This window comes from Lissotriton helveticus, chromosome 11 (assembly GCF_964261635.1).
Source record: "Lissotriton helveticus chromosome 11, aLisHel1.1, whole genome shotgun sequence".
In the NCBI taxonomy this organism is placed as follows: Eukaryota; Metazoa; Chordata; class Amphibia; order Caudata; family Salamandridae; genus Lissotriton; species Lissotriton helveticus.
Window position 1 is genome coordinate 452394053 of NC_136072.1, and position 23777 is coordinate 452417829.

General features: G+C 45.3%; 2 protein-coding genes across 2 annotated transcripts in view; one reads left to right on the forward strand and one right to left on the reverse strand.

The window, feature by feature from the left end:
* SGPP2 (sphingosine-1-phosphate phosphatase 2) overlaps positions 1–23777 on the reverse strand; it is a 548904-nt gene that overhangs the window by 267807 nt on the left and 257320 nt on the right. The window lies entirely within an intron of this gene.
* Positions 1–23777, forward strand: part of LOC144792000 (uncharacterized) — a 102564-nt gene that overhangs the window by 58880 nt on the left and 19907 nt on the right. The window contains exon 2 of the mRNA XM_078666866.1: positions 785–917. Coding sequence (XP_078522992.1) covers positions 785–917 — 133 coding nt within the window. The remainder of the gene's footprint in view (positions 1–784; positions 918–23777) is intronic.

Sequence of the window (23777 nt, forward strand, 5' to 3'; positions counted from 1 at the left end):
TGTCTCATTGTAACAGGTAAGTGAATGATTTCCGATGAATGCTTGTACGTACCAAAGCCCCAATGACGTGGATTAAACCCAGAGGTGATCCAACATTACAGCATCCTTGACCTGAACATGCATGTTACAACAAAGTTATATTGCCTCCGCCTCAGTGCAAAAAAATAAGATGGCAGTATTAAGTAAGAGAAATTACTATTTAAACACCCTACCTCATTAGAAAAGTCCTTCATCCTGAGCCTAGCATTAACTAACCCCGAAAGGTAGCCGGATCTCTTCAGTCCTATTTGTAGTCTAAAAAAATCTATTGAGGTGTTTAAGAAGAGAAGATCTGAATCAAGATATAGACTATAAGGGTCCATCACATCAAAGTCTTGCCCAAGCAGATGGCCTATTGCAATTGCCACTGGTTCAAAGTCATCACATATTTTTACTTTGGATGTAGTCAACAAAATCCAGAAAGGTCTAATTTTCTAAATGAAGTGATTCTACTAGAAAAGCCAAGCCTATTACCAGGACTTGAAAAGTATTCCACTTGCAGAATTGGTGAATTATTTGCTCTAAATGGAATTAGATATTTTGAAATAGATATTTTGCTGAACTTCTCCAATGTTGCTTTAATAAATGACAAATAAACTTTGAAAACACATAAAAGAGGAGTGCGGTAGTGGTTTCATTTAAACATCTCTCCAAGGTTTAAAATCCTACTGGCACGATATCTCCCTACAGCTACAAAAAAAATTCAGAACGACTATTTCATTATACCTTCAAATAATTTTACTAGGACCATATCTGGCAGATCCCCCAATTGATCTCTCGGACATGGATCTTTCCCTCCTTGACAGTTTACTCACCATTGCTATCAAAGTAATACTGATCGATTTGAAAGCTGGCAACAACATATCTTACCGTATAAGGTGGGCCTTGGTTAGCTATTCAAGAAGCACACACATAACCCAATCTAGTATCAAATGTTGCCCTGTCACCTCCCAACATATCTGGGATACGCTTGATCTCCTTATTCACAGCACACCCTCCTACACGGAAATCCTCCAAATCTCCCCCTGGCACCAGGTTTTACCCTCGCCAGCTCTTAGGTTTTTGCCAACTCTCATACTGAATCACATGACTCCACTCCCCCATCCTCTACCCCTACACTGCCTTAGATTTAGTACCAGACACTCAGAGATGTGTACAGTCTGAATATATTTCTGCTTGCATTCCTCAAGACTTGTATCTCCCCCATAATCAATGCTCCAACCTTACGCCACGCTCTCAGGGTATGGCCTACAGCTAATGGCATTTTACGAATTATGTCGATAAGTATCATAAGTGTCAGATGAATGTATAACATTACAATGCATACATTTACCACGCATGCCTTTACAAGGCAGTTTTCACAGCACATCGTCCTTTACAGCGCACTCCATTACATCACATGACACTACATCGCATTTTTAGAAACTACCTTTACAACGCATTCCATTACATCGCATTATACCTTTACAATGCATACCAAAACAACGCATACCATTACATTGCATTTAAGGTACGTATTGGATAGTATAGGAGTAAAAACTACTATTCTAACTCCAGGGGGTGCAACAGTAGGGTAAGTGTTGGATAGTGTAGGGATACTATCAGGGCCGGACTGACAATGCCGGGCACCGGGCAATCCCCCGGTCGGCTGCCAGGGGTGGGGGCCGGTTTTTTGGCTGGGGCCGGTTTTCTTGCTGGGGCCGATTTTTGGTGCGGCCCCCGCCGCAGCGTTCACTAAGAGTAGTCAGTCACTACTCTGCGTCTTTCCTCGCTCCGTGTGGGGGTAAATAAAGCACAACTATCGTGGAGTGTTATCTCGTGCAAAAATACATAAATAAATTATGGAACTGTGCTGCGCGCCGTTCAATAGGGGGAGGGTCTCTACTGCCGCGCTGGTGGTGACATGCGCATAGTAGCTCGGTAATAAAACGTGCGCGTGCATGACCCATGAGCACAGGTCGAGAGGAGCATTTCAAACTGTGCAAGACAAGTCTTTTTATTTATTTTTTAAGTCGCAGAGAGGCTCCCCATAATTCAATTATATATAGCACCTGCCTGATAGTCCCCCCTGTTGTCGCCCGCCGGTCGGACTGCAATTTCAATCCTGCAGGGCCCGATGAGGAAGTCGGAGAGAGGAGTGAGAGAACCCTGGTGAACTTGAAGGTGGCCGGCCGGGGCACTGCAGTTTTACAGAAGCCTTGTTCCGGAGTTCCAGGGTTGCCGTGCTGTGTCACCATCGACTGAGAGTGGTGAGTGTGAGCGGCCTTGGTGGCAGGATGACAGCAGGCAGCATGGGCAGCAACACTGACCTGCTCCGTAATTTCGCTGTGGTGCTGCCGTGTGTGACAGTAGTACTTTGAACTACTATCTCTCGACTCTCGCAGGAAGACAAAGCACTGATTCTGAGAACTGCTGACACGACTTCCCCTGCACAGCATACTATGGAGTCGCTTGACTCCACAAGTGATTGTAATTTTTTTTTGTGGCCTGACGGAGCCCATATAAACGCACCGATGCTGTCTTAAAAGTTGGGAGGAGAGCGAGTGATGGATATTGCTGGTGAATTCAATTTGAGGCTCCAGGGTGAGTATGAGGGGTCATTTACATCTGCGATTTTAAAATAACTGCTCAGACATTGGGACAGGTCATTCTCTACTAACATGGAAGCAACGTCATGCTCGGAGGCGAAACCATTGCACAAGAGGGGGTCTCGGTTTTCTATGGTATCCAGTGACTTAAAAGTCCACTATCACTGTGACAAGCAATACAAATGCCAAGGGTGTGTGGGACGCATGCGAGGAAGTTCGAAAAGTGTGAAAAGGAAATTGTGATACAATTAAATAGAAGCTCCATTTAGAATAGTGAAGTACACGTCTTGAAAGAGCCAAATCACGTGACTCACCCGATTTAGACTGCTTTAGTTCAGGCGTTTTATACGGATAACAGGGCTATCTGGTCCTCTGGCGCTCTCAGATGGGTCAGTTTGAAAGAGCCAGTGAATGGGCCTTTTTTTTCCCTGTGGGCCGTGACAGGACAAACACATACACGGCCCACACACAGACCCTTTCAAGGCAGTGGCAGAGTGCCCGACAAGCTAGTTCAAACACCATAAGCTTCACACTAATTTTTAGGAATATATTTTATTCACATTTCTCTCTGATGGGTACATTCTTTGTCAAGTGTATTTATTTTCTTATTAACAAAAGTGTTGACACCTGTGTGAGTACGAATGCTTTCGAGCAGATTAGTAAATTCGTAAAATTAATAAAACCTCAGGAGGACACCTCCACTATCCTACTCGGTCTTTAATTCTTTTATCGCGGCTTCTACTTATACTTCTTTTCCTCCTTCTTTAAGTTCTTTACAGCCTTCTCCTGCTTTTTTGCCTTCAGTAGCATGGGCCACCTGGCATTTAAAAGGCACTCCATTTTACAAAACTGTTTTGTTGTAAAAATACCAGAGATGCTGGCTGAGGTGACCTCTTGTAATACACAAGGATGTGTTTGGTAATTATGTTGGGGTACATACGAGACCCATCCTGTTCTTTATTTGGGGGTGTTCTGTTTGCGGATGGATTTCATTACTGTACCATATATCATGTGACTGCGACTCAGTGGAGGGGGGTAGGAGTTAACTGTCTTTGCTTGAATGAATAGTGCTACAGTCGTTATAGAAATTAATAAGAACAGAGGGGCATATTATCAAGGACAGGCGATACATTATCGCCGCTTTTAGTGGCAGGAAACTGCCGATAAAGCGGCGATAATGGGCTTGATAATATGCTCTATGAATTCCAATCGAAGCCCATGTTAGATGTGAAGACATCTAACACGGGCTTCGATTGGAATTCATAGAGTATATTATCAAGGCCATTATCGCCGCTTTATCGGCAGGTTCCTGCCACTAAAAGCGGCGATAATGTATCGCCTGTCCTTGATAATATGCCCCAGAATTTTTTAAAAATAACAAGCAAAAACACATGGCAACAGAAATAACGAATGAGTCGCCGTACTATGAATTTAAGCCTGTTACTGAGAAAAAACGATGTACGAGTACACAGAAATAGGTAAGCAAAGTTAAAAATACAAAGCTACACCTTTGTGCTCATAACTTGAATTGTATTCAATTTAAACCCCAAAAAAGACAAAACAACCATAATGTGGTACCAGCAGGGCTTTAAGTGGGCCGGGCCAGCAGTTTTTTAAAGGGGGCTCGAAACGGGTCTCTGTCGAGCTCTGTTTTGTGCCCTGACACAGGCGCTCAGTTTTTTTCTGGACTGCTGTGACATCAGGCACATGAATGTGTGCTGCTCACACTGCTCACTTCTCACTAGTGTGCGCGTCCTCACGCTGCTCACTTCTCACTAGTGGTGAAGTTACGGCATGAGGTCAGGCCAGGTGACCGTTGTAGGGGAAGGGAAATCCTTTAGAGTCATTTTCTTTCTGGATTTCTCTTCTCTCTTTGAAACTCAGGAGCAGCAACATTGTCCTGATGTCACCAGGGCTTTAAGTGGAAGCTTTTTCAATTTTATATACAAGAAGCCATAGTTGCTGCTTTTTTAGGTCTCGCCTGTCGATGCGCATGCGCATCGAGCTTGCGAGACTATGGGGGCTTATCCACTCTTTATCCAACTTGCAAGGAATCGTGGCGATTCCTTGCAGTGCACGAGAAATTGAAGCTCAATGCGCATGCGCAATGAGCTTCAAAGCGCGTGCACAAGCCCCCAGCCGCCGGCATTGCCTGCTCTCTCTGTCACAGCCTCCCCCAGCTCCGCCTCCTCACTTTTTGATTGCACGGCCGTTAGGCCGTGCCTCCCCTACTCTACTCCCCCCTCCTTCTCCACTCCCCCTCACGAGTGTCACGACGCACCTCCGGATCCGCCCCCTCCCCATTTTCTCTGCCTGCCATGTCGCGTCGCATTTCTCCTCCCCTCTCCCCCCAGCCGCCTGCCTTGCCTACTCTCCCGCCCCCTCACTTCTTGATTGCACGGCCGCTAGGCCGTGCCTCCCCTACTCTCCTCCTCCTACTCTCCTCCCCCCTCCCCTTATCTGGCCTTCCCTCCGTCTGTTCCCTCTCCCCGCTCCGCCCCCTCCCCTGCCCGCAGTCTGTTCGAGACAAGACGAGAATTGAATTCCCTCTCAATAGGAAAGGAGGGAAAGAAAGACAGCGCGGGTCCCGCCTTCTGCAGCCACCTTCTTTGGGGGTCCGGGACTCCGGATGCTTGTTTTATGAATGAAGTGGATGCAAGTGGTGCAGGCGCTTTTTTTATTTTTTACTTGGATTTTAGAACAGCCCGCGGCGGTTTGCAGTGAGCTTTTAACAACACGTCGCCCACACACCAAATTGAGGGAAATCAAAATAAAAACGTCTTGGGGATGTTTCTTGAGTCGTGAACGGAGTCGGCCTATTTTTAGAAAATGCGCTAAGCACATAATTGGGTTGTGGCCTACAAAGGAATGGCGCCACCTTTCACGTATTGGTGGCCTCTGCTCAAATAGCAGCGGGTGTTTTTGTGGCTGTTTGTGTTATGTCTTTGAGTTGTATGGCCTTGTGTGTGTTTCTACGGGTGGAGTCTAGCTATGTGTATGACGCGTCGCATTTCTCCTCCCCCCTCCCCCCAGCCGCCTGCCTTGCCTACTCTCCCGCCCCCTCACTTCTTGATTGCACGGCCGCTAGGCCGTGCCTCCCCTACTCTCCTCCTCCTACTCTCCTCCCCCCTCCCCTTATCTGGCCTTCCCTCCGTCTGTTCCCTCTCCCCGCTCCGCCCCCTCCCCTGCCCGCAGTCTGTTCGAGACAAGACGAGAATTGAATTCCCTCTCAATAGGAAAGGAGGGAACGAAAGACAGCGCGGGTCCCGCCTTCTGCAGCCACCTTCTTTGGGGGTCCGGGACTCCGGGTGCTTGTTTTATGAATGAAGTGGATGCAAGTGGTGCAGGCGCTTTTTTTATTTTTTACTTGGATTTTAGAACAGCCCGCGGCGGTTTGCAGTGAGCTTTTAACAACACGTCGCCCACACACCAAATTGAGGGAAATCAAAATAAAAACGTCTTGGGGATGTTTCTTGAGTCGTGAACGGAGTCGGCCTATTTTTAGAAAATGCGCTAAGCACATAATTGGGTTGTGGCCTACAAAGGAATGGCGCCACCTTTCACGTATTGGTGGCCTCTGCTCAAATAGCAGCGGGTGTTTTTGTGGCTGTTTGTGTTATGTCTTTGAGTTGTATGGCCTTGTGTGTGTTTCTACGGGTGGAGTCTAGCTATGTGTATGACTATCTGGCACGGTGTTATTCAGCTGTACAACGATGTGGTGCACAAGTGTATGGCTGTTTCTGGGTTGATGTGTGTGTTTTGAATTCCAGGTAACGTGTAGCTACAAATACTTTATGCAAATACAACTTCATGCCAGTTGCTGGGCTCTGAGACAGAGAAGAGTAAGTCACGAGACAGTGCATCTGTTTTCGTAAACACTCATCGAGCCTGGGAAAACTGAATCTCTCCAGGGCAAATCATGCGGCTTTTGGCAAACGAGTTCGATGTGAGGTGACAGTCACCTTCACCACTATCCCGCCAAGAAATGTTAAATGGACTTAACAATTTGTTTCATAAACAAATTGATTTGTGACCAAAAAAACAAGTCGTTTCATGAAAAACTGGATTTGGAACAAAAACATCACATGCAGCGATGCGATCCAATCTTCTTTGCTGTTAGGTTCAGGGTAGCAGATTTCGTACCGCCCTGCCTGTTTGCATATGTCTTGGCTACCATGTTGTCTGCCCCTGCTTCCAGTATGCACACCCCGAGCACGTCCTCGAAACACATTTCCATTGCATCCAGTGCAATAGGTCTCGGAGCATTTGAGTTAGAGCTTTTAGAAATGTTTATGGCTTTTTTTTTGTGTAATTCTTTGGCATTGGCTACAGGAAACAAAAATGCTAAAGATTTACAAAAAAAACCCATAAACAATTCTAAAAGCACTAACTCTAATGCTGCGAGACCTATTGCATTTCCAATGCTTGTTATCTTATGCAACTAACAACCATTGACAAAGGCAATAGTCCTGTCTTCTTGTAGGTATGATGTTATTTGTTGTATCATATATCTGGATGCAATGACGGAAAGAACAGCAAAATACAAGTCGGGCGTCACACAATGCTAAGCACAGATTTTTAGCTTATGTGTTAAGCCACGCCCTTAATTACATTAGCCATGCCCCTTTGAGCGACCCCCCCCCCTGTTATTTCATCCCACTTAAAGCCCTGGTGGACCCGATACTTCGCACCAGACTGGAGCCCAATTTGCGGCGGAGAGGAACAGCGGCATTTCACCAGAGATGCTCCGCAGTGGAGCGGGCACCTTAAAGTTGCTCCCTCTTCACCGCTGACAATTGCTGGCAGGAGTGAGGACTGCGGATTGCTGCCTGTGCAACCTGCTGTTATCTGGCTGTTGCTGTTTGACCACCCTGCACACCATTTGAGGGAATGGTGTTGTGTGGGGTCTGCTGATGCTCTGCAGCGCAGTGACCTGCTTGTGCCCCTCGAGGACCTGTGGCCCGGCGGGGCAGCCACCTGTACTTGTGCTGCCATGTGGCCTGGCCTGGCGATTGCTGCTCAGCCACGCCACAGGCTAGGCTACCTATGAACTTGTTTATACCAAAGGTAGAGCAAGGGTATTTTGTAGGTACCTACTCCTTAGGCCTATGAACTTGACCTTCTGAGAGGTCCGCCTTGGCTTTGGTGAAAGTATTGGGGAAAGGCACGGCCAGCGACCCAGCAGCACGTTTCCTTCATCCTGTCTGACAAGAAGGGCAGATAAGTGTGTGATTCTGCACGTGTTCCACTTCCTCCTAAGTCAGTGGGTCACCAATGCATGTGTATAATGGCCCAATGTTAACTCCCTAGACTTCTTTGCCGCAATATGTTAAACCATAGTCTCCTCTGTGGTCACTCGACAGTGTTATAGGTGAGTGACTTATATGTTATTTTAGATCTCTATCCTGACAGATCATGGTCCAACTGGAGCACACACCCAGCGCCGCAGTGCAACTGCACTCCCTCCGAACTGACCATGACTTAGTCGACATCTGGCCAATTAGGCACCCCAAAGTGTCAGAGAGGACACCTGCGTGACATCTTCTCATGAAGCATGGTCATGAATAGACTACTGGCTTACTACTAGGGATGTCTGCATGCGCACTACAAATGTCGAGCACTTAGTCCGAAGGCTGTCGGTTCACATGCCGATTATCTTAACTCTGTCTGCAGTTTGCACACCTGATCACAGCTTCATTTAGTAGAGACTTCCCAAAAATGCACCTCGATATCCCCTTTTTAATACCGAGCTACGCAGCGCCAGTACTGATTTCTTCACACATAATGGCAACACTGTGGAGTGCTCTGTGAAGCCTTTAAGGTGTACATACCATGGAAATCTCACACATAAGCAGTCTGAAAACTTGGCATCTATGTACATACCGCTTACTGGCTACCAGATTTCCCATTTGGATAAAAGTTAAACTTCGCCCAGTCTTGTTCACCTTGGATTGTGACTTGATTTTGCTCGCGAAAAAGTGTCACTCATTGTCGTTGAAATGTCACTCATAATTACACTGAAATTCTGAACATGTCACACATAGCAATTTTAAACCTTGGCAGCTATGCAGGGAGTCACTGAAGTCATTTGCATTTGCAATCAGATTCATCAAGGCATTGGCACTGTGGGCAGGGGCGAGCTGGGATTAAACAAAAGGTATAGGCCCCCCGCAGCGCTGTCCCCAATGACTCAGACAAGGCTCTCTAAATGAGATAAAATATGCTTCTTGTGCCTGTACAAAGTCGGCCGGTGCATCGGAGCTACACGTGAAAGTGCTGTATATTAATTGAACCAACATTCTGTGCTGTGTGGTATTTTGGGGCATCCTGTGAAGCTGACAAGCAGGAGCAGCAGAGGCACAGGGATGAAATAGCAAACAAGGCGGCTCCATCGCATGTGATTTGACTTTCTAATAATGTATGACAACGTCATATACATTCGTTATTACAGTGATGAGGATGATTTGAGGAAACAGCCCTAGGGTTAACAGGCACAGCATGTCAGTAAGAAAAGACAGGGATAGGACGTTATCTATTTTAACATCAAGTAAATTTTTTTAAAAGAATGATTTAACTATATAAGAACAAAATACTAATTCCTTGGCCTATCCCTTTTTGTTTAATCCCCGGCCCGGTTCTGCGCATTCAGTGCATAGCGCACTTCTAGCGCCCTGGCCTCCTGAGTGTGGATCAGGGCTGGAATGGCAATGGCACTGGCAGCCCTTTGGTTCCTCCTGCCACGGCCCATTGGCCGCCACCCCAGCAGTGCAGCACTGACCTCAAACATGATCTCAGGTCAGATTCTGTATAAATGGGTTTTCTTTTCGTCAGGTGTTGTTCGTGTGTGTGTCCGTCTCTGGTGATGCTGTGCTGCTGGACTCTTGGGGGCTGCAACTTCGGCGAACCTGGGGTCAGCAAGTCTGCTTAAAATTTATTTTTCAGCACAAGCCCCAACTTGGGGCTTGTGCTGGAAAATATATTTTAAGCAGAAAACAGGGCGTTCTAGTGTTTTTTTATTGTATTTATTTTTTTACACGAGTGAGTCCTTTTGTTTTCCACTGGCCACTGGTGTTGTTGCCACTTGCACTTGCCACTTAGGTTAATGTGTACATTTCTAGGAGCCCTCTGTGCGTTCCCTTGACGCTGGCTCAGTTGGTTCGTGATCTCTTTATTTTTTTTTTAATTGTCCGGATTTCAGTCCGGATTTCACGACAAAGGAGTTTGTGCTGTTAAAATGTGCACACTTGTGTGTTCAGCGGATGGTTCACTTCTAAAAGATGCAATCGGGCCACAGTGACGGTATGGTAGCTGCAGTTCCCAGTGTGCAATCTGACAGAAGTTTTAGAAAGAGACTTGCTGTTTCATAATACCCAATTTATGTGTATTCTATGATGTTTCGTTTTTAATGTCCAAGGAACAGATTATCCAGCTGAATAGCATTCGTGTTTTTTGGCCTCAGAAAGCTGAAAAGGGTGGTTCTGCCTTGCATTGATTCCAATATTTAACGAATTAGCTGCACAGAGTTCTCTAGAGAAGGCGCAGTGTTAGGCAAATTACATCACCAATCCTCTAATGAAATCACAGAGTTGATCTCTGATCCCAGCCCAAGCCCTTCAACAGCCTCCTAGTCCTACTTGCTCCTACGTGCCCAGGGGCAGCAAGGGCAAGATGTGGAAGCTAGAACTGCTACCTCACATGGTGTGAGTGTGTGTCGCACTATTGGCTCCCTTCGCATGGTCACCTGGGGAAGAGCTGTTATCATAGTGCTAGACAAGGTGAGCTGGAAACCCTTGCACAGAGCAGCCTTCCAGCTTGTGTGTGGAGGCTTTGCATTGCTGACGTCCATAAAGTGGGTTGCAAGCAGCCTCCCTAGGAAATTAGTGGTAGCCTCTGAAGCTTCTGCTAGAGTTCTAGAGGAGAGAGAGGTGTGGCTCTCAGGCTACTCGCTAGCCATACCTCTCCTTGTTTATGCCCCCTCCTCCTCCTCTCTCTTATAGTCAAAAGTTTTAAAAGTTGTCAGGTATGGGGCACTTCACACACTAATAGGCCCTTTAAAACCCTCCTTAGTTTCTATTTCTGCTCCTGCCTTCTTCATTACACCTGGTGCAGGGGTAGAAACCAACAAGGGCAGTGCCACACCATGAGTACCCAAGGGCAAGCCAGGGGTGGGCACCCCTAACTGAGTTTCATTCTTACCAGCCAGAGTCTCTGAGATAAGGTACTTATATTAATTCACCTAAAAATGTATGGTGGAGATCAGAATTTGCTATATAACAAGCAATAACACAATTCAAAACATTGTGTTTTGTGTTAAAATATCAAGCTTATAACAGCAATTCTGCCAGTGACTGCCATGCAGCAAATGAACTCGAGTACTGAATAGTATTTAATTACCACCACTAAATTTAAGATTTAATAATACTGTGCTTTCAAAGTTAATTGGCATACATCGTAATTAAGTGACTTGAGCCTTAAGCATATATTCTGAATGTAAATTTCATAAAGTTACTTGGTTGGCTCATCTGACAAAAATGCAATTGAAGAGGTGAAAGGAGATGTATTATAAACAATAGTTAAGGCTCTCTGTTAAAATAAAGGCAGGAAGGCGTGGAATTGCAAGTGAACATTGTCAGAGCCTTTCTCGCACAGCCTATGGGTACTAGGGCATTGTAGCACACAGAGCATAGAAGAAAAACAATTGGGAGCCAGACGAGGAACAAATTGTGCTGCAGTGACAAGGCACCGTGACTTAAGAACAATGGGTGGTTCTGGAGTACAATGGCACATGGATATGATTTTTAAAACATGGCATATGGTTTAATAGTCTTAATATTAAAACTGAGAATGTTGCCAATGTTGTACATATTCTTTCCAGCTGCCAATTTGAAGTTGTATGGAGAAGGAAGCTTTACATTAACCATAAAAAAAACTACATCTATTATTACAAAGGGGAGTAGGTCAGGTTTCTTTATGGTTCAAGTAAGAGGGTTGAACTGATTATATGCTCAAGGTATGTTGGGTGCTTTGTTTCTACCCTGACTACTGTATTAACGATGTATAATGATCTAACAAGGGTAGCATGAGTAATTTGCATTACATTTAACACATAGATCCATAAATATCTGCTTTAGAAGGGAGTAGTTCTTCTGTGCACCAAAATATATGTTGGACTTGGGCTGCCACTTTCTGGTAAAAAAAACATCATAAATTAAGACACACTGTCCTATTTTCTTTGTGGGTTGAAAAACAATGTAAGTAATTAATCCCATGATTGAACTTGGAAAGGACACTAACTGATGATAAATGCCTGCATTCTAAACTGCATCCTTTTCTTCAGGCACCCAAGGAGATATAGAAGGAAGCTAACTCAGAAAAATTTCCAGCGCCATTAGTACATGTAAAATGTTTTTTAGATGCATATTGTTCATACTGAATGCTGAGACCTAGTTAGATAAGTCCTCGTCGGCCTCAGATTCCTCCAAATTAAAATCCTGTTTGATCTGCTTTATTACATCAAAAAATTACATTTTTGTTGGTTCTTAGGGCTCAGTGCACTTTACCACCACTTACCAGTGCTAAAGTGCTTGCGCTCTTTCCTTTCAAACATGGTAAAATTGGCTTACACCGAATTGGCAAGTTCAACCCCCCCAAACTCCCCCTAGTAGTGGTTGCTCACTGTGCTTGCTCGTTAAACACCATATGGGGGCTGGTCTCACTTTTACTTTGTTCTCTCTGATTCACTACTTGTATCTATTTTTGGTGCTCTCTGAAAGAATGTCTATGGGTACATATAACTGGGTGGGTAACCTGATGTTCTTTAAGGTCATCATCTACTATTTACTGTGCTTTGAAAGTTGATACAATTTAAATATGTAATGAAAAATGTGCTGTAAAATTCACTATTTTGGTCTGTTGATTTCCAAAATTTTCTTGGGGGGAGAACCCCCCCAAACCCTCCTAGTAGCGTTCAGGCTCGCTCGCTGCGCTCGCTCGCGATGTGCCGGACGGGGGCTGGTCTGGCAAAATTTGCCAGGGCTGCTTTCAGTTCCCAGCCCGGCCCTGGATACTATGCGTTGTAATGGTATGTGTTGTAATGGTATGTGTTGTAATGGTATGCGTTGTAGTGACATGCGATGTAGTGTCATGCATTGTAATGGTATGCGTTGCAACGCCTGCGTTGTAGTGACATGCGTTGTAAAGGATGTTGAGATGTAATGACTGCGTTGTAAGTGTAGTGCGATGTAATGGTTGCGTTGTAAAGGTTGTTTCATGTGTCAGATTGATGTACACATCATGAAATTGCTAATCTTCTGTATTGTTTTCTCCTTATTAAAATACCAAAAAAAACATCTTGAACACAAAAAAAGATGATCCCGCCTAGATGATCAATTTGGCTGCATTCCTTATTATTTGTTTAGAAGAGATATCCATGACATGTGGCCTAACTTCCAGAGCTGCTGTCCTGAATATCTCTTCTAAAGAACTGGGGAACCTGGTCTGAGTCCTAGCTTCGGATCAAAATCCTGTGATTCTCGTCAAATCTCTTAATCTTCATCATGCCTAAAAAACAGGTAATGTAATTTGTTTATCATGCAAAGTGCTCTAATGCCCCGGGCCAGGTTTGCCCTCTATGAAACTACAAAAAACAGAAAGCAGTGCTTTGTGGAATAACTTTTGTAGGTTCCAAACAAATAGGCTAAATTATCATGGTCAATTTTAAAAGGAAATAAATAAAATGGTTTTCCTCATTGTATTTATATAAAAGTGTGTTCTTATTGCAAAAAACATCAAGCTGGTATTAATACAGAATAGATGTGGTAGAGCTCTTAAATCGTGAATGTTGGATTATCCACTTGACAGGATTATGAATCAGTAGTTCATTTAGATCAGAATACTAACATATGTAAATCTTTTACAATATGTAATACCTAACTTCAAATGCAGACAATAGAAATTACATTGTGCGAAGACGTAGATTTTCAGTTCATTGTCATCTAAATGCTGCCCCTGGGTGCCCAACTTGCAGGCCCTTCGCCCATTCCTGCTGCGGGCAGACAACCACCACTACCCACAACCTTCAGTGGGTAGCAGCAGCAGGGGCGGCCCGTGCAGGTAAGAGCACTGGAGCGGGGGGTGGGGACTCGACAGATGACGATGAAGGAAAATTAATTATTTGATTTCCCCTGGTCATCATCTGTTGTGTGCTCACCCATCTTACCTGGACGGGCCGCTCCTGAGCAGCAGGGCCTTGTCCCTGTACCTAACCCACTGCAAGCGACAAACCCCTACTACACACAGCCTATGTCATGTTAGGTGGCTACAGGGCTGCTGTCCCAGCCCCCCATCCCATTTTCCATTGTCAGCTTGCTGCCTCTCATCTTGCTGTATACCCTCTATTGTTAGCTTTCAGCCACCACCCCCTTCCGCCTGCCCTCCATTGTCCATGAGCTGCCCTTGCCCCTTCTGCCCTCTGTGGTCAGCATGCTCCCCCCGCCCCTCCAACCAGCCCTCCATTGTCCATGGGCTGCCTCTACCCCTTCCGCCTGCCCTCCATTGTCCCTGTGATGCCCAGGCCCCTCCTTCCTGCCGTCCATAGTTATCTTGCTGATCCTCCCCAACCTGCCCTCCATGTGCTGCCCCCGAGCCCTCCCACCTACCTTCCTTGCTCAGCTTGCTGCCCTTGCCCTACCGTTGTCAGCTTGCTGCCACTGCAGCCTACGACCCGCTCTCTGTTCTCCATGCACTCCCCTTGCCCCCTTCTTGCCTTGAACTCCATTGTCAGCTTGTCGCCCATGCCCCCTCCTGCCTGGCCCTGTTTTCCGTGCACCCCCCCACCTGTCCCCATGCCCAGCTTGCTGCCTTGCCCCTATGATCAGCTTGCTGCCTTTGCCCTTACCTTTTATCCTCTGTGGTCCATTGTGCTGCCCTGCCCCTCTAGCCTGCCCTTTGTAGTCAGTTGACTGCCACTGCTCCTCCCTCCTTCTGTATCTGGCCAGCTTGCTGCCCCTGCCCTCAGTGGTCTTTTGAGATTCCCCCTCCCACCTGCCCTAAGTAGTCAGTTTGCAGCCCCTGCACGGCTGGGTACATTTTTTCTTTTTCTGAAAAGGTATTCGTGGTAAGAAAGTTGTGGCACTAGTTCAGTGGTACTGCAGGGGGCATTCCGTTTACCATTCTTCTCAGTGCCTGGAATAGTTTGTTTGTTTTTTCTTACGTTTTTAAATGAGGGTGGGGTTCCTTTGAGACAATGCTACATGGCTCTGGGTGTCAGGGTGTGTCCATATCTGCTTTGAGAAAGAAAACAAATCAGGAGTTGGGGACCAAGTCTCAGAGTCTTGTAATGGCAGCCAAAGCATTTGTTTCTAACACTTGCCAGCCAATCAGATTAGAGGGTACTGCCAGACCAGTCTTAGTCCTGCAGTACTGAGAAGGCCAAAAAGACAAAAATCTCCATGGGCCAATCAGACCGCCCCACTTTTTTAAATGACAGTACAGTGAACCAACCATCCAGATCTACTTAACTTTATAACCCCTTTATGACTACCCAAGCACCTCTTTAAATGCACATTTTTGGAAAATGGCTGAACAGATTCACACCATATCACAAAAAGCACGCTTTTGGAGTATAGTTCTAACTTTCTGCCAAATGTGGTTTAACATAGTTAAGTCTTTTTTTTTCTGCATCACTTCCCAAGATTTTCTATGGGAAATCAATGTTTTGCCCCCCTTTTCTTGGCAACGACAAAACATTACAGGAAGGGAAATGTTGTAACTGCCATTACAGGGCACAGGGACTTCCTCCCTGTGTCCTGAAAAATAAAAAATAAATAATAAAATGCAGAAAGGGGCAGGGTAGTGGGTACCCTCACAATCTGGACCTTGTGTGGGGTCCCAGAATAATATTTGTGGGGGGTTGAGTTTCCTTGATCTTCATGAGCATTGCCATTTGGTAGATAGTAGGAGTGGGGGTAGGACTGTAGCTTCTGTTGTTCAAGGTGAGGAAGTTTCTTGGGCAGTGCCTGATCTTGCAGGCAGCTGCAAATATCCCACACTTCGTTGTGCCCTTGTTTTGGTACTGCTGTTTGGAACCAACTTCATCGCTACCTGTAGTGAGAGCCATCATGTTGCATAAAAGGCTGTGTCCAAGGACCACCACAGTATCACTCAGCAACACCACATTATCACTTAACTGGAATATGTGCATCCAAACCAGCTCGTCTTCATGACCAAAGAAGGAAGCTCTTGGCAGACTACTAAGAATGCTGTGTGGCTAGGGCAGGAGTGTCCCTGATAGCTAGTCTCCCACAGACAAGGAGACAACATGAAGTCTACACTTTCTGCTGGAGGAGCTGCAGTGCTGTCTAGAACATAGAAGCCCACCCGCCAGCTACAAAAGGCCATACTTTGAGGCCCCTGGGAAAATGTTTGCGAGCACCCATGGTCTGCGCCATAGAAAGGATAGAAGTACTCTGGTGAAGAGTACCTTACCAACCGACCTTCATTACAAATAGAAACAAAACAGACCTGCAATGAAGGAAAGGGATCCTTCGATACATATAGCCTTTTATTCCTTACCATTATCTGGTGCTCATGCTGTGTTTCAATGTGTCAGGACGTTCTACCCAGAACCATTTTCATTGCAGATATTGTTTTTTTTTCTTTTCTGCAACTTTAACATATAAAAAACGAGGTTTATTTCCAAAGTATGGCGTTCCATCTTACTCACTATTTATGGAACATTACTTCCACATGTAAGGTGCAATATTGTGTCTGTGTTGATATACGGAATCATTGCTCTAAGAGACAAGACGATGTGGATAGAATGCCTTAAAAACAATAGACAGAAGAGTTTCTCTTATGACATCAGAATTCTAAGTATTCTGACATTGACAAGTCCCAGTAAAAAAAAAAATTGAAGATCAAGGCTTTTTTTTGCAGATTTCTCAATAAGCCCAATTCAGGTAGAAACTGCAGTTTCCATATCAATCGTGATTACCGGATACGTGTTGGAAAAAAAACCCCACACATAACCACCAGGATTTTCGAAGTACATTTTTCACCAGTAAAAACCTGGCAGGCTATGCCAAGTAAAAACTGACAGCTTTCCACCATAATTCCCATTCTGTTGGTGACTTCCGGGTGCAGCAGCACCACACCAGATCTCCCGAGGATCTCATAAAGAGGACTTGAGAGGACAATGGATCTTGCACACACCTGGGGATCGCCTTGCTTTCCCAGTCCAGGTCTCCCCAGTGCAGTGTTTCGCCCTGGTACATGGTGTACCCAAGTAATGCTGACAGATGCAGGGGTTCATTATTTATTTATATATTCGGTTGTGCGCGGGGCCTTTATCCATTATCAGCTGAACAAGAGCTGTGGGATTTACTCCAGGCACTAATGACCGGCCGATCCTTATTGCGATGGTAATGGATGTCTGCGAAGGTCACAATGCGTATTAATAACCGTAAAGGCGCCAAACAAAGGCAAGATGATCTTGTGGTGGTTTGTTTACATAGGCAGTGAACTGCTATGAGCCTCCTTTGGCCAATGGGAGCACATGACTCAATCTCCACGTTAAGCTCTCCTTCCCAGATTCTTTTTTTCACTTAACTGGAATTCTGAACAGGTCCAGGCATTAGAAAATGTATAATCTTTATTAATCTCCTTTTCCTGTAGTGGACTTTAGCACTACAACCACTTAGTGACACACGTTCCCACTGACGAGATAAAGGCTGTGTAAAAAATCTTAGTGTGAAAGAGTTCCACGGTTTTAACCTTTCTTTCTGATGGAGATAAAGCAATCAACTGTTTCCTACCCTGTGAAAAGGATTGTTTCAGGATTTCTTTAAAGTCTGGATACAATGTACAAATGTACGGTATTTACTCATTACAACACACACATATACTTCTTCATTTCGTTAAAATGTCAAGTTTGAACTAAACTTTGGAATAAGATTTTTATGTAGCGCTTCATAGAACACTTGCACTGTGTAGAAGAGCTGCACATAAGATGTTACTATAACTTACATTAATACTACTCAACTTACTCACCTAAGATGGACAGAAGGCAAAACCGGCTTGCTGGAATTTAAACTCGTGACTTGAAGAAGACCACATTTTTCAGTGCTTAAGGTTGAATCCACTTACCCATGATCCTGCATACAGGCATGTTTAACCAAGGCGGGCTCGATTCTCCAATAATTTGATGTGACATACACTCAGTGGTCGAAGTGAGGAAAAAAAAAGTAGGGGAACTGTGGACGGCGAATCAGAGAGCGGAAAAAATCGTGGATTGGGTCAGTGGGCGGAGTCAGATGTGTGGCCAGAAAAAGCAAAACATCCCAATTTTTAGTATTCGTTTGGCATTTCACTGACCAGTTACAGCTTTTGTTATTTAATTCAACCAATGGATACACATGTTTAAGGTTTAATATGAGTTATTGGCTTTAAAATACATTCACAAAGTTTGATACGTTTCCAATGACAGAATATCTCAAATACCCTTAAAAGTGAAATAACAAGCCAGTTGTCTCTGAGCCACGCAATTTCTGTCATCTGGACTTCTGCTCCCTTTTTCCAAAAGAGCAGTTCGGACATGAATGGCAACATCTCCTAGTTTGCAAATGTTTTCCACATAATGATGGCTCTGTCATATTTGCCACATAATACATCATCTGCTGCATAATCTCACTATTTTAACTGAGAAATTGTTTGTAGCTCAAACAGATTAAAAGTTACTAGAAAATGTGACTTGTGTTGCTGCAAAGTGGAGTGCCATTTGCAAAGATTGATTGATCACCTTTCTTACTGCTACATTTGCATGTTACACTGGTAGTAATAAGGCAAAATCTTTGCAAAGACTGTTAGAATGTGTAAAAATATCAAAATAATAAAGTATCAGAAATTATACTGCATCACACTGCAGCCTTTTTTCTGCAGCATAATTTAGTCAACAGTGCGCCATAATTTTTTCCTCCATTGCTGCATAATTCCAGTGGCCCTAAAGCAGGCAGCGCAAAGTTAAAAGTGATTGTGCTTGGAGCAGAGAGACTGTGAAGTTTATGAACTTAGTTTGGTGTGCGTGCAAATACTACATTGCCGATCCCTGATGGGTTGCACTACCACTGCTGAAACAAGGCCAATGGAGGTACCAATGAATGAGGTGGACTGGCCTCAAGGGTCCTGTGACCTCGGTCACAGAATCACTGCTGCTCTAGAGTGTGCTGCTTTGTAGACCTGCCGGCAAGACTGGAGGTGAACTTCAGTATAGATTGTGGTGGACAGGCCTTCAAGGTTAAATCACACTTGCCACTGCGAGGGCCCACCTGCTGGTGCTGAGACACCAGGGCTTCCAAAGTCTAGCATGGGAATGTGCTGCCTCAGGAGAGTAGTCTGGTGGACTGGGCATGAAGGCTGAACCGGGTTCCAGAGTTCCAAATTCAGCAGCTTTGGCCATAGTGCCACATCCTCTCCCCCACTGAACACCATACTGCCCCACTGAGAGAAACTCGCACTGCCTTCAGCTACAACACAATTGTGCCCTCTATAAACATCTGGATGCAACTCAATTCAAATTAGGCACTACACAAGAGTAATATGCTGCCTGGAAAATAAAGTAACATCATCCTAGAAAAGGCAAACACTCATAGTAAGATTAAGTACAAAAATGTGAAATGTAAGCAGGAACAACATAGTTACCTTAACACCTTTATTACACTTATTAATCAGAAATCAATGAGTTTTTTTGCCTGAAAAGTTACGAACATAACTACAGGGCCCGGAAGGGACCCATTTTAATGTCCACTGCTTATATCCTTACAAAACGTAAGCAGAATGGATTAAAAACACCACATCCCTTAACACAGAGCCACGGTTCACATTTTATAACTTAAAATTAAGAAAACAGCTGATAATGATCACATGTTTTCCAATCCACCCATCAACCAGTTAATGCAGTACCTCCAGGAATGAGGCACTTCCCCACCTGGGGAAAACAATGTTATTCAAAGATACACGAGAAAATAAAAGTAGCGCTTCACTGGCAAACTCTGTAAAGTGGCACTAATGTGTTTGGGTGTGAATAAAACCATTTTAGGTACTTTGCACTCTGTCATGCTTTATTAATTGATTTAGTTATTTTTCATATTTTGAACCTTTTTAGGTCTCGGCCTAGCGTACACTGCGCAGCAGTGTCGCGCAGCCGAGATTTCATGTTTTCCTAGAGTGGGGCTTGAACCCGCCCCTCTTCTCCATTGGCTTCCTTCCTAAACGGAGGCCAGCCATTGGAGGAGAGGGGCATCACTCCGTTCAAGCCCCGTCTTTTTGGGATAGAGGGGTGTGTTTTGGCTGTTCTTTCTCTCCCTGACGTCGTCGGGAGAGAGCAGCCCCTCATCAAGCTGCCTGCACGCCCAAGTCAGCTCTCTGATTGGTGTTCCTTATTAACCAATCAGAGGGCCAACTTGGGCGTGCAGGCAGCTTGAGCATTTCTGCCCGACCGCTGCCGGAAGAAGTCGGCTCAGCATCCTGTAATTCGTCCTCGTCCGACGAGGAACTGGAAGACGGGCTGCTGGAGCTGAACCCGAGCCCGGGCTTCGAGAGAGCATGTGCCTGGCCTCCTCGACGCTCGACGAGGACCTGGACTTTAGCCAGGAGGCGGGCGCCGGCTCGCACTTCGAGTTCCCCGACTACTGCATGCCCGAGGTGAGCGAGATGATATCCGGGGACTGGCTGGAGTCCAGCATCTCCAACGTGGTGTTCACCTACTGAGGGGCCGGCGGGACAGGGCACAGCCATGCGCACACCACAGCCAGGAACCCACCCGGGGACAGGGGGCGACACTGCACCCCCGCACGGTCCACTTTCCTGCCGGAGCTACCGAGGGTAAGTGCTTGTGCCTCTGTTCCCCGTTTCTTGCCTCTGTTCCCTGCTTCCCCCTTGTTGGTTGTGCTTGCTGTCCTGCCCCCTCGTTGCTTTTGATTGCTGTCCTGCCCCCTCGTTGCTTGTGCTTGCTCTCCTGACCCCCCTCGTTGCTTGTGCTTGCTCTGCCCCTGCCCACTCGTTGCTTGTGCTTGCTCTCCTGCCCCTGCACCCTCATTGCTTGTGCTTGCTCTCCTTCCCCTGCCCCCTCATTGCTTGTGCTTGCTCTCCTGCCCCCCCCCTCGTTGCTTCTGCTTGCTGTCCTGCCCCCTCGGTGCTTGTGCTTGCTGTCCTGCCCCCTCGTTGTTTGTGCTTGCTCTTCTGCCCCTGCCCCCTCGTTGGTTGTGCTTGCTCTTCTGCCCCCCCTCGTTCGTTGTGCTTGCTCTCCTGCCCCCCCCTCGTTCGTTGTGCTTGCTCTCCTGACCCCCCCCCCTCGTTGGTTGTGCTTGCTCTCCTGCCCCCCTCGTTGGTTGTGCTTGCTCTCCTGCCCCCTCGTTGCTTGTGCTTGCTGTCCTGCCCCCTCGTTGCTTGTGCTTGCACTCCTGATCCCCCTCGTTCGTTGTGCTTGCTCTCCTGACCCCCCTCCCCTCATTAGTTGTGCTTGCTCTCCTGTCCCCTCGTTGCTTGTGCTTGCTGTCCATTTTTAATGTTATGATGAGTTTTCACTACTTCTTTTATATGGCTTAGAAATGTTGCCGTACTGCCCATGACTTTTTGCAGCTTACCCAGTGTTCTTCCTAGTGAACGTGACATTCATGCAGCCCCTTGGAGATGTTCCAAGACTGTCCAGTTTACTTTGCATTTTTTCAGTGCTCTTATGTCCCTAAAAAACGAGATTAGTGGCAAAAATGTATGAAGGCGCAACTGCTTAGCTCTTCTTCAGTGGCTCTCATGCTGGAGTAATTGACAACTTAAAGGCAGCCCAGTAAGATTGCCCTCTGTCCCCAATTTTGATCGTTTTGTTTATTGAGTCTTTTGCTGTGATGAAAGTGGAGTTTGGGGACATCTGAGATACAGTTTACCTTCTTAATGTAGTTCAAAACAGCCTTTATGCTGATGGTATAATGCTTTATCTTGCACTGTGCCTCCCCGTACTGAGAACATTTTAGCACACATTTAAGGATGTAACATGGATGCGGAGTACTGTATCAGCATCACCAAAATAAAGTGCTCTTAGTATTGCAGATAGAGGTCATGTTCCATCTGCCTTAGTGTTTAGTGACATGCTTTCTCTGGTTGAATGTTTGGGGGGTCTTGACTGGATGTTCATTGGAGTATGCACTGAATTATAAACCCTTGTTTTAAAGAACTATGAATACGACATGTTGTAAATTGCCTATGCTTATTTTTGGCAGGATACATTTGGTGAAAATGTTTGTTCTCCCTGGCCCTGTTTTAATATATCTATGTGATGCATCCCTTGCTTTCTTTACCAAAAAACCTCAAGTCCTCAATTGTGAAATGTATTTGGACTAAAAAAATATCCATGCTTAGTAGGGAAAGTCGATTTCTGGGAGATCAAGGCTGGTCGTTTTAGATCTCAAGGGTCATTTATTTTGCTGCGGTGGTCTCATTTGCAAAGATTTTTGGAAACCCACTCTACCTCTTGCCCACAATATGATAAACATGGTGTGGAATTAAAATTTAAGAGGAGTTCGGGTTGTGATTGTCAATTTGTGCCAGATTGTGTGCACTTTTAGAACATTTGGGAAGGTTTAGAAGTAGAATTCCTTCAGAGTTTAGTGGTACATTTCAGATGTTCTCTGCAGGATTTCTCTACAGTGTATTGCTAGATGATGAAGAAAGGTCATGGTTTCTTTGTATGGGGCAACACTTGAATAGAGGATAACCTAATTTTCTGTGATTCACATAAAGAGCGTAATCTGCAACAGAGTTCCAGGTTTCTATTTTGAAAGCACTGTTAAATTTGACATTTCCATGGCACGATTGATGGTGTTTGAGGGAGGGCTGAGACCCTGATTGGGATTCGCTTGCCGTCTAACAATATTGTTTCAGTCGTACCCAAGGGGTGAGTTATGTTCACATTTAGCCACATTCACAGTCCAGACAATTTGCACCATTGTGATAACATTCTCTGACATCTGGAATACACCCTTGAGTGTTACTTAAGGATGCAAGAGTGTTGTTTGAAAGGGATAGGCCTCAAAATCTGAGGCTCTTCAACTAACATTTATCGAATAATCTTAAAGTATGAGGCCCTGTCCTTGGATAGGGACAGACCCATATAGTCTGGGATCAAGTATGCCTTGATATAATATATACATTTTGGGCCTCTCAAAGAAATTATGTCAACAGAAAGTCTTCACAAAGGTTTTTGTCGTGTTCTAACTCATGAGCTCTGTGTCATGAACTGGCTCTGTCTGTTTGTGTGTGGCTCTGTCTGTGTGTGTGTGGCTCTGTCTGTGTGTGTGTGCGTGGCTCTGTCTGTGTGGCTAGCTTTTTTTGTAGGTGGCTCTATGTGTGGGTGGCTCTGTGTGTGTGTGTACGTGGCTCTGTGTGTGTGTGGGTGGCGCTATGTGAATGACTGTGGGTGGCTCTGTATGAGTGTGTGGGAGGCTTTGTGCGTGTGGCTCTGTGTAGGTGCAAATGCAATAGGTCTCGCATTTGCGAGCGATTAAGCTATTGACATTGTAAATGACAATGCCATTTATTTATGTTTTAAAAACCAAAACATAAATTTAAAAAATGTCATGAGCAATGCCAATAGCTCTAACTTTAACAATGCCGAGACAATTGCATTGTAAATGCTTGTTTTCTCTCTGTCCTGAGGCTGCACTTCGGAACAGAAAAATGTCAGGAAAAGACGACATTTCCAGCAAAAGTGTTTCTAGTTTTTTGGATCCATTTCACAGGGGAACGAATAGAGGTAAGGAGGAAAAAGAGAGCGTAAGAGCCCTCTCTTGAAGTCATGGTTTTCAGCAGATGATGATGAGGGAGACAGACAGAAAGAGAGGGAATACGAGGAAGAAAAAGAGGGTGGGGCAGCTGCCAGCGGTAGAGCAGGAGAAGTGCACACTGACTGTCCTTGTCTTCCCTGGGCAATTAGGAAGAGAGATCCTTTTCCTTCTTTGCCCATTCCCACCAGTCCCTGAATAGCCATGAATGTCAAGTCTTATAACATGCCTTGGCTAGTTCTGCCGTCCTGTGACACGCTTTCAAAATAAAAAAAAGTATGGGAACAGATTTTATTAAATTAAAGAAGTAGATGCATGAACT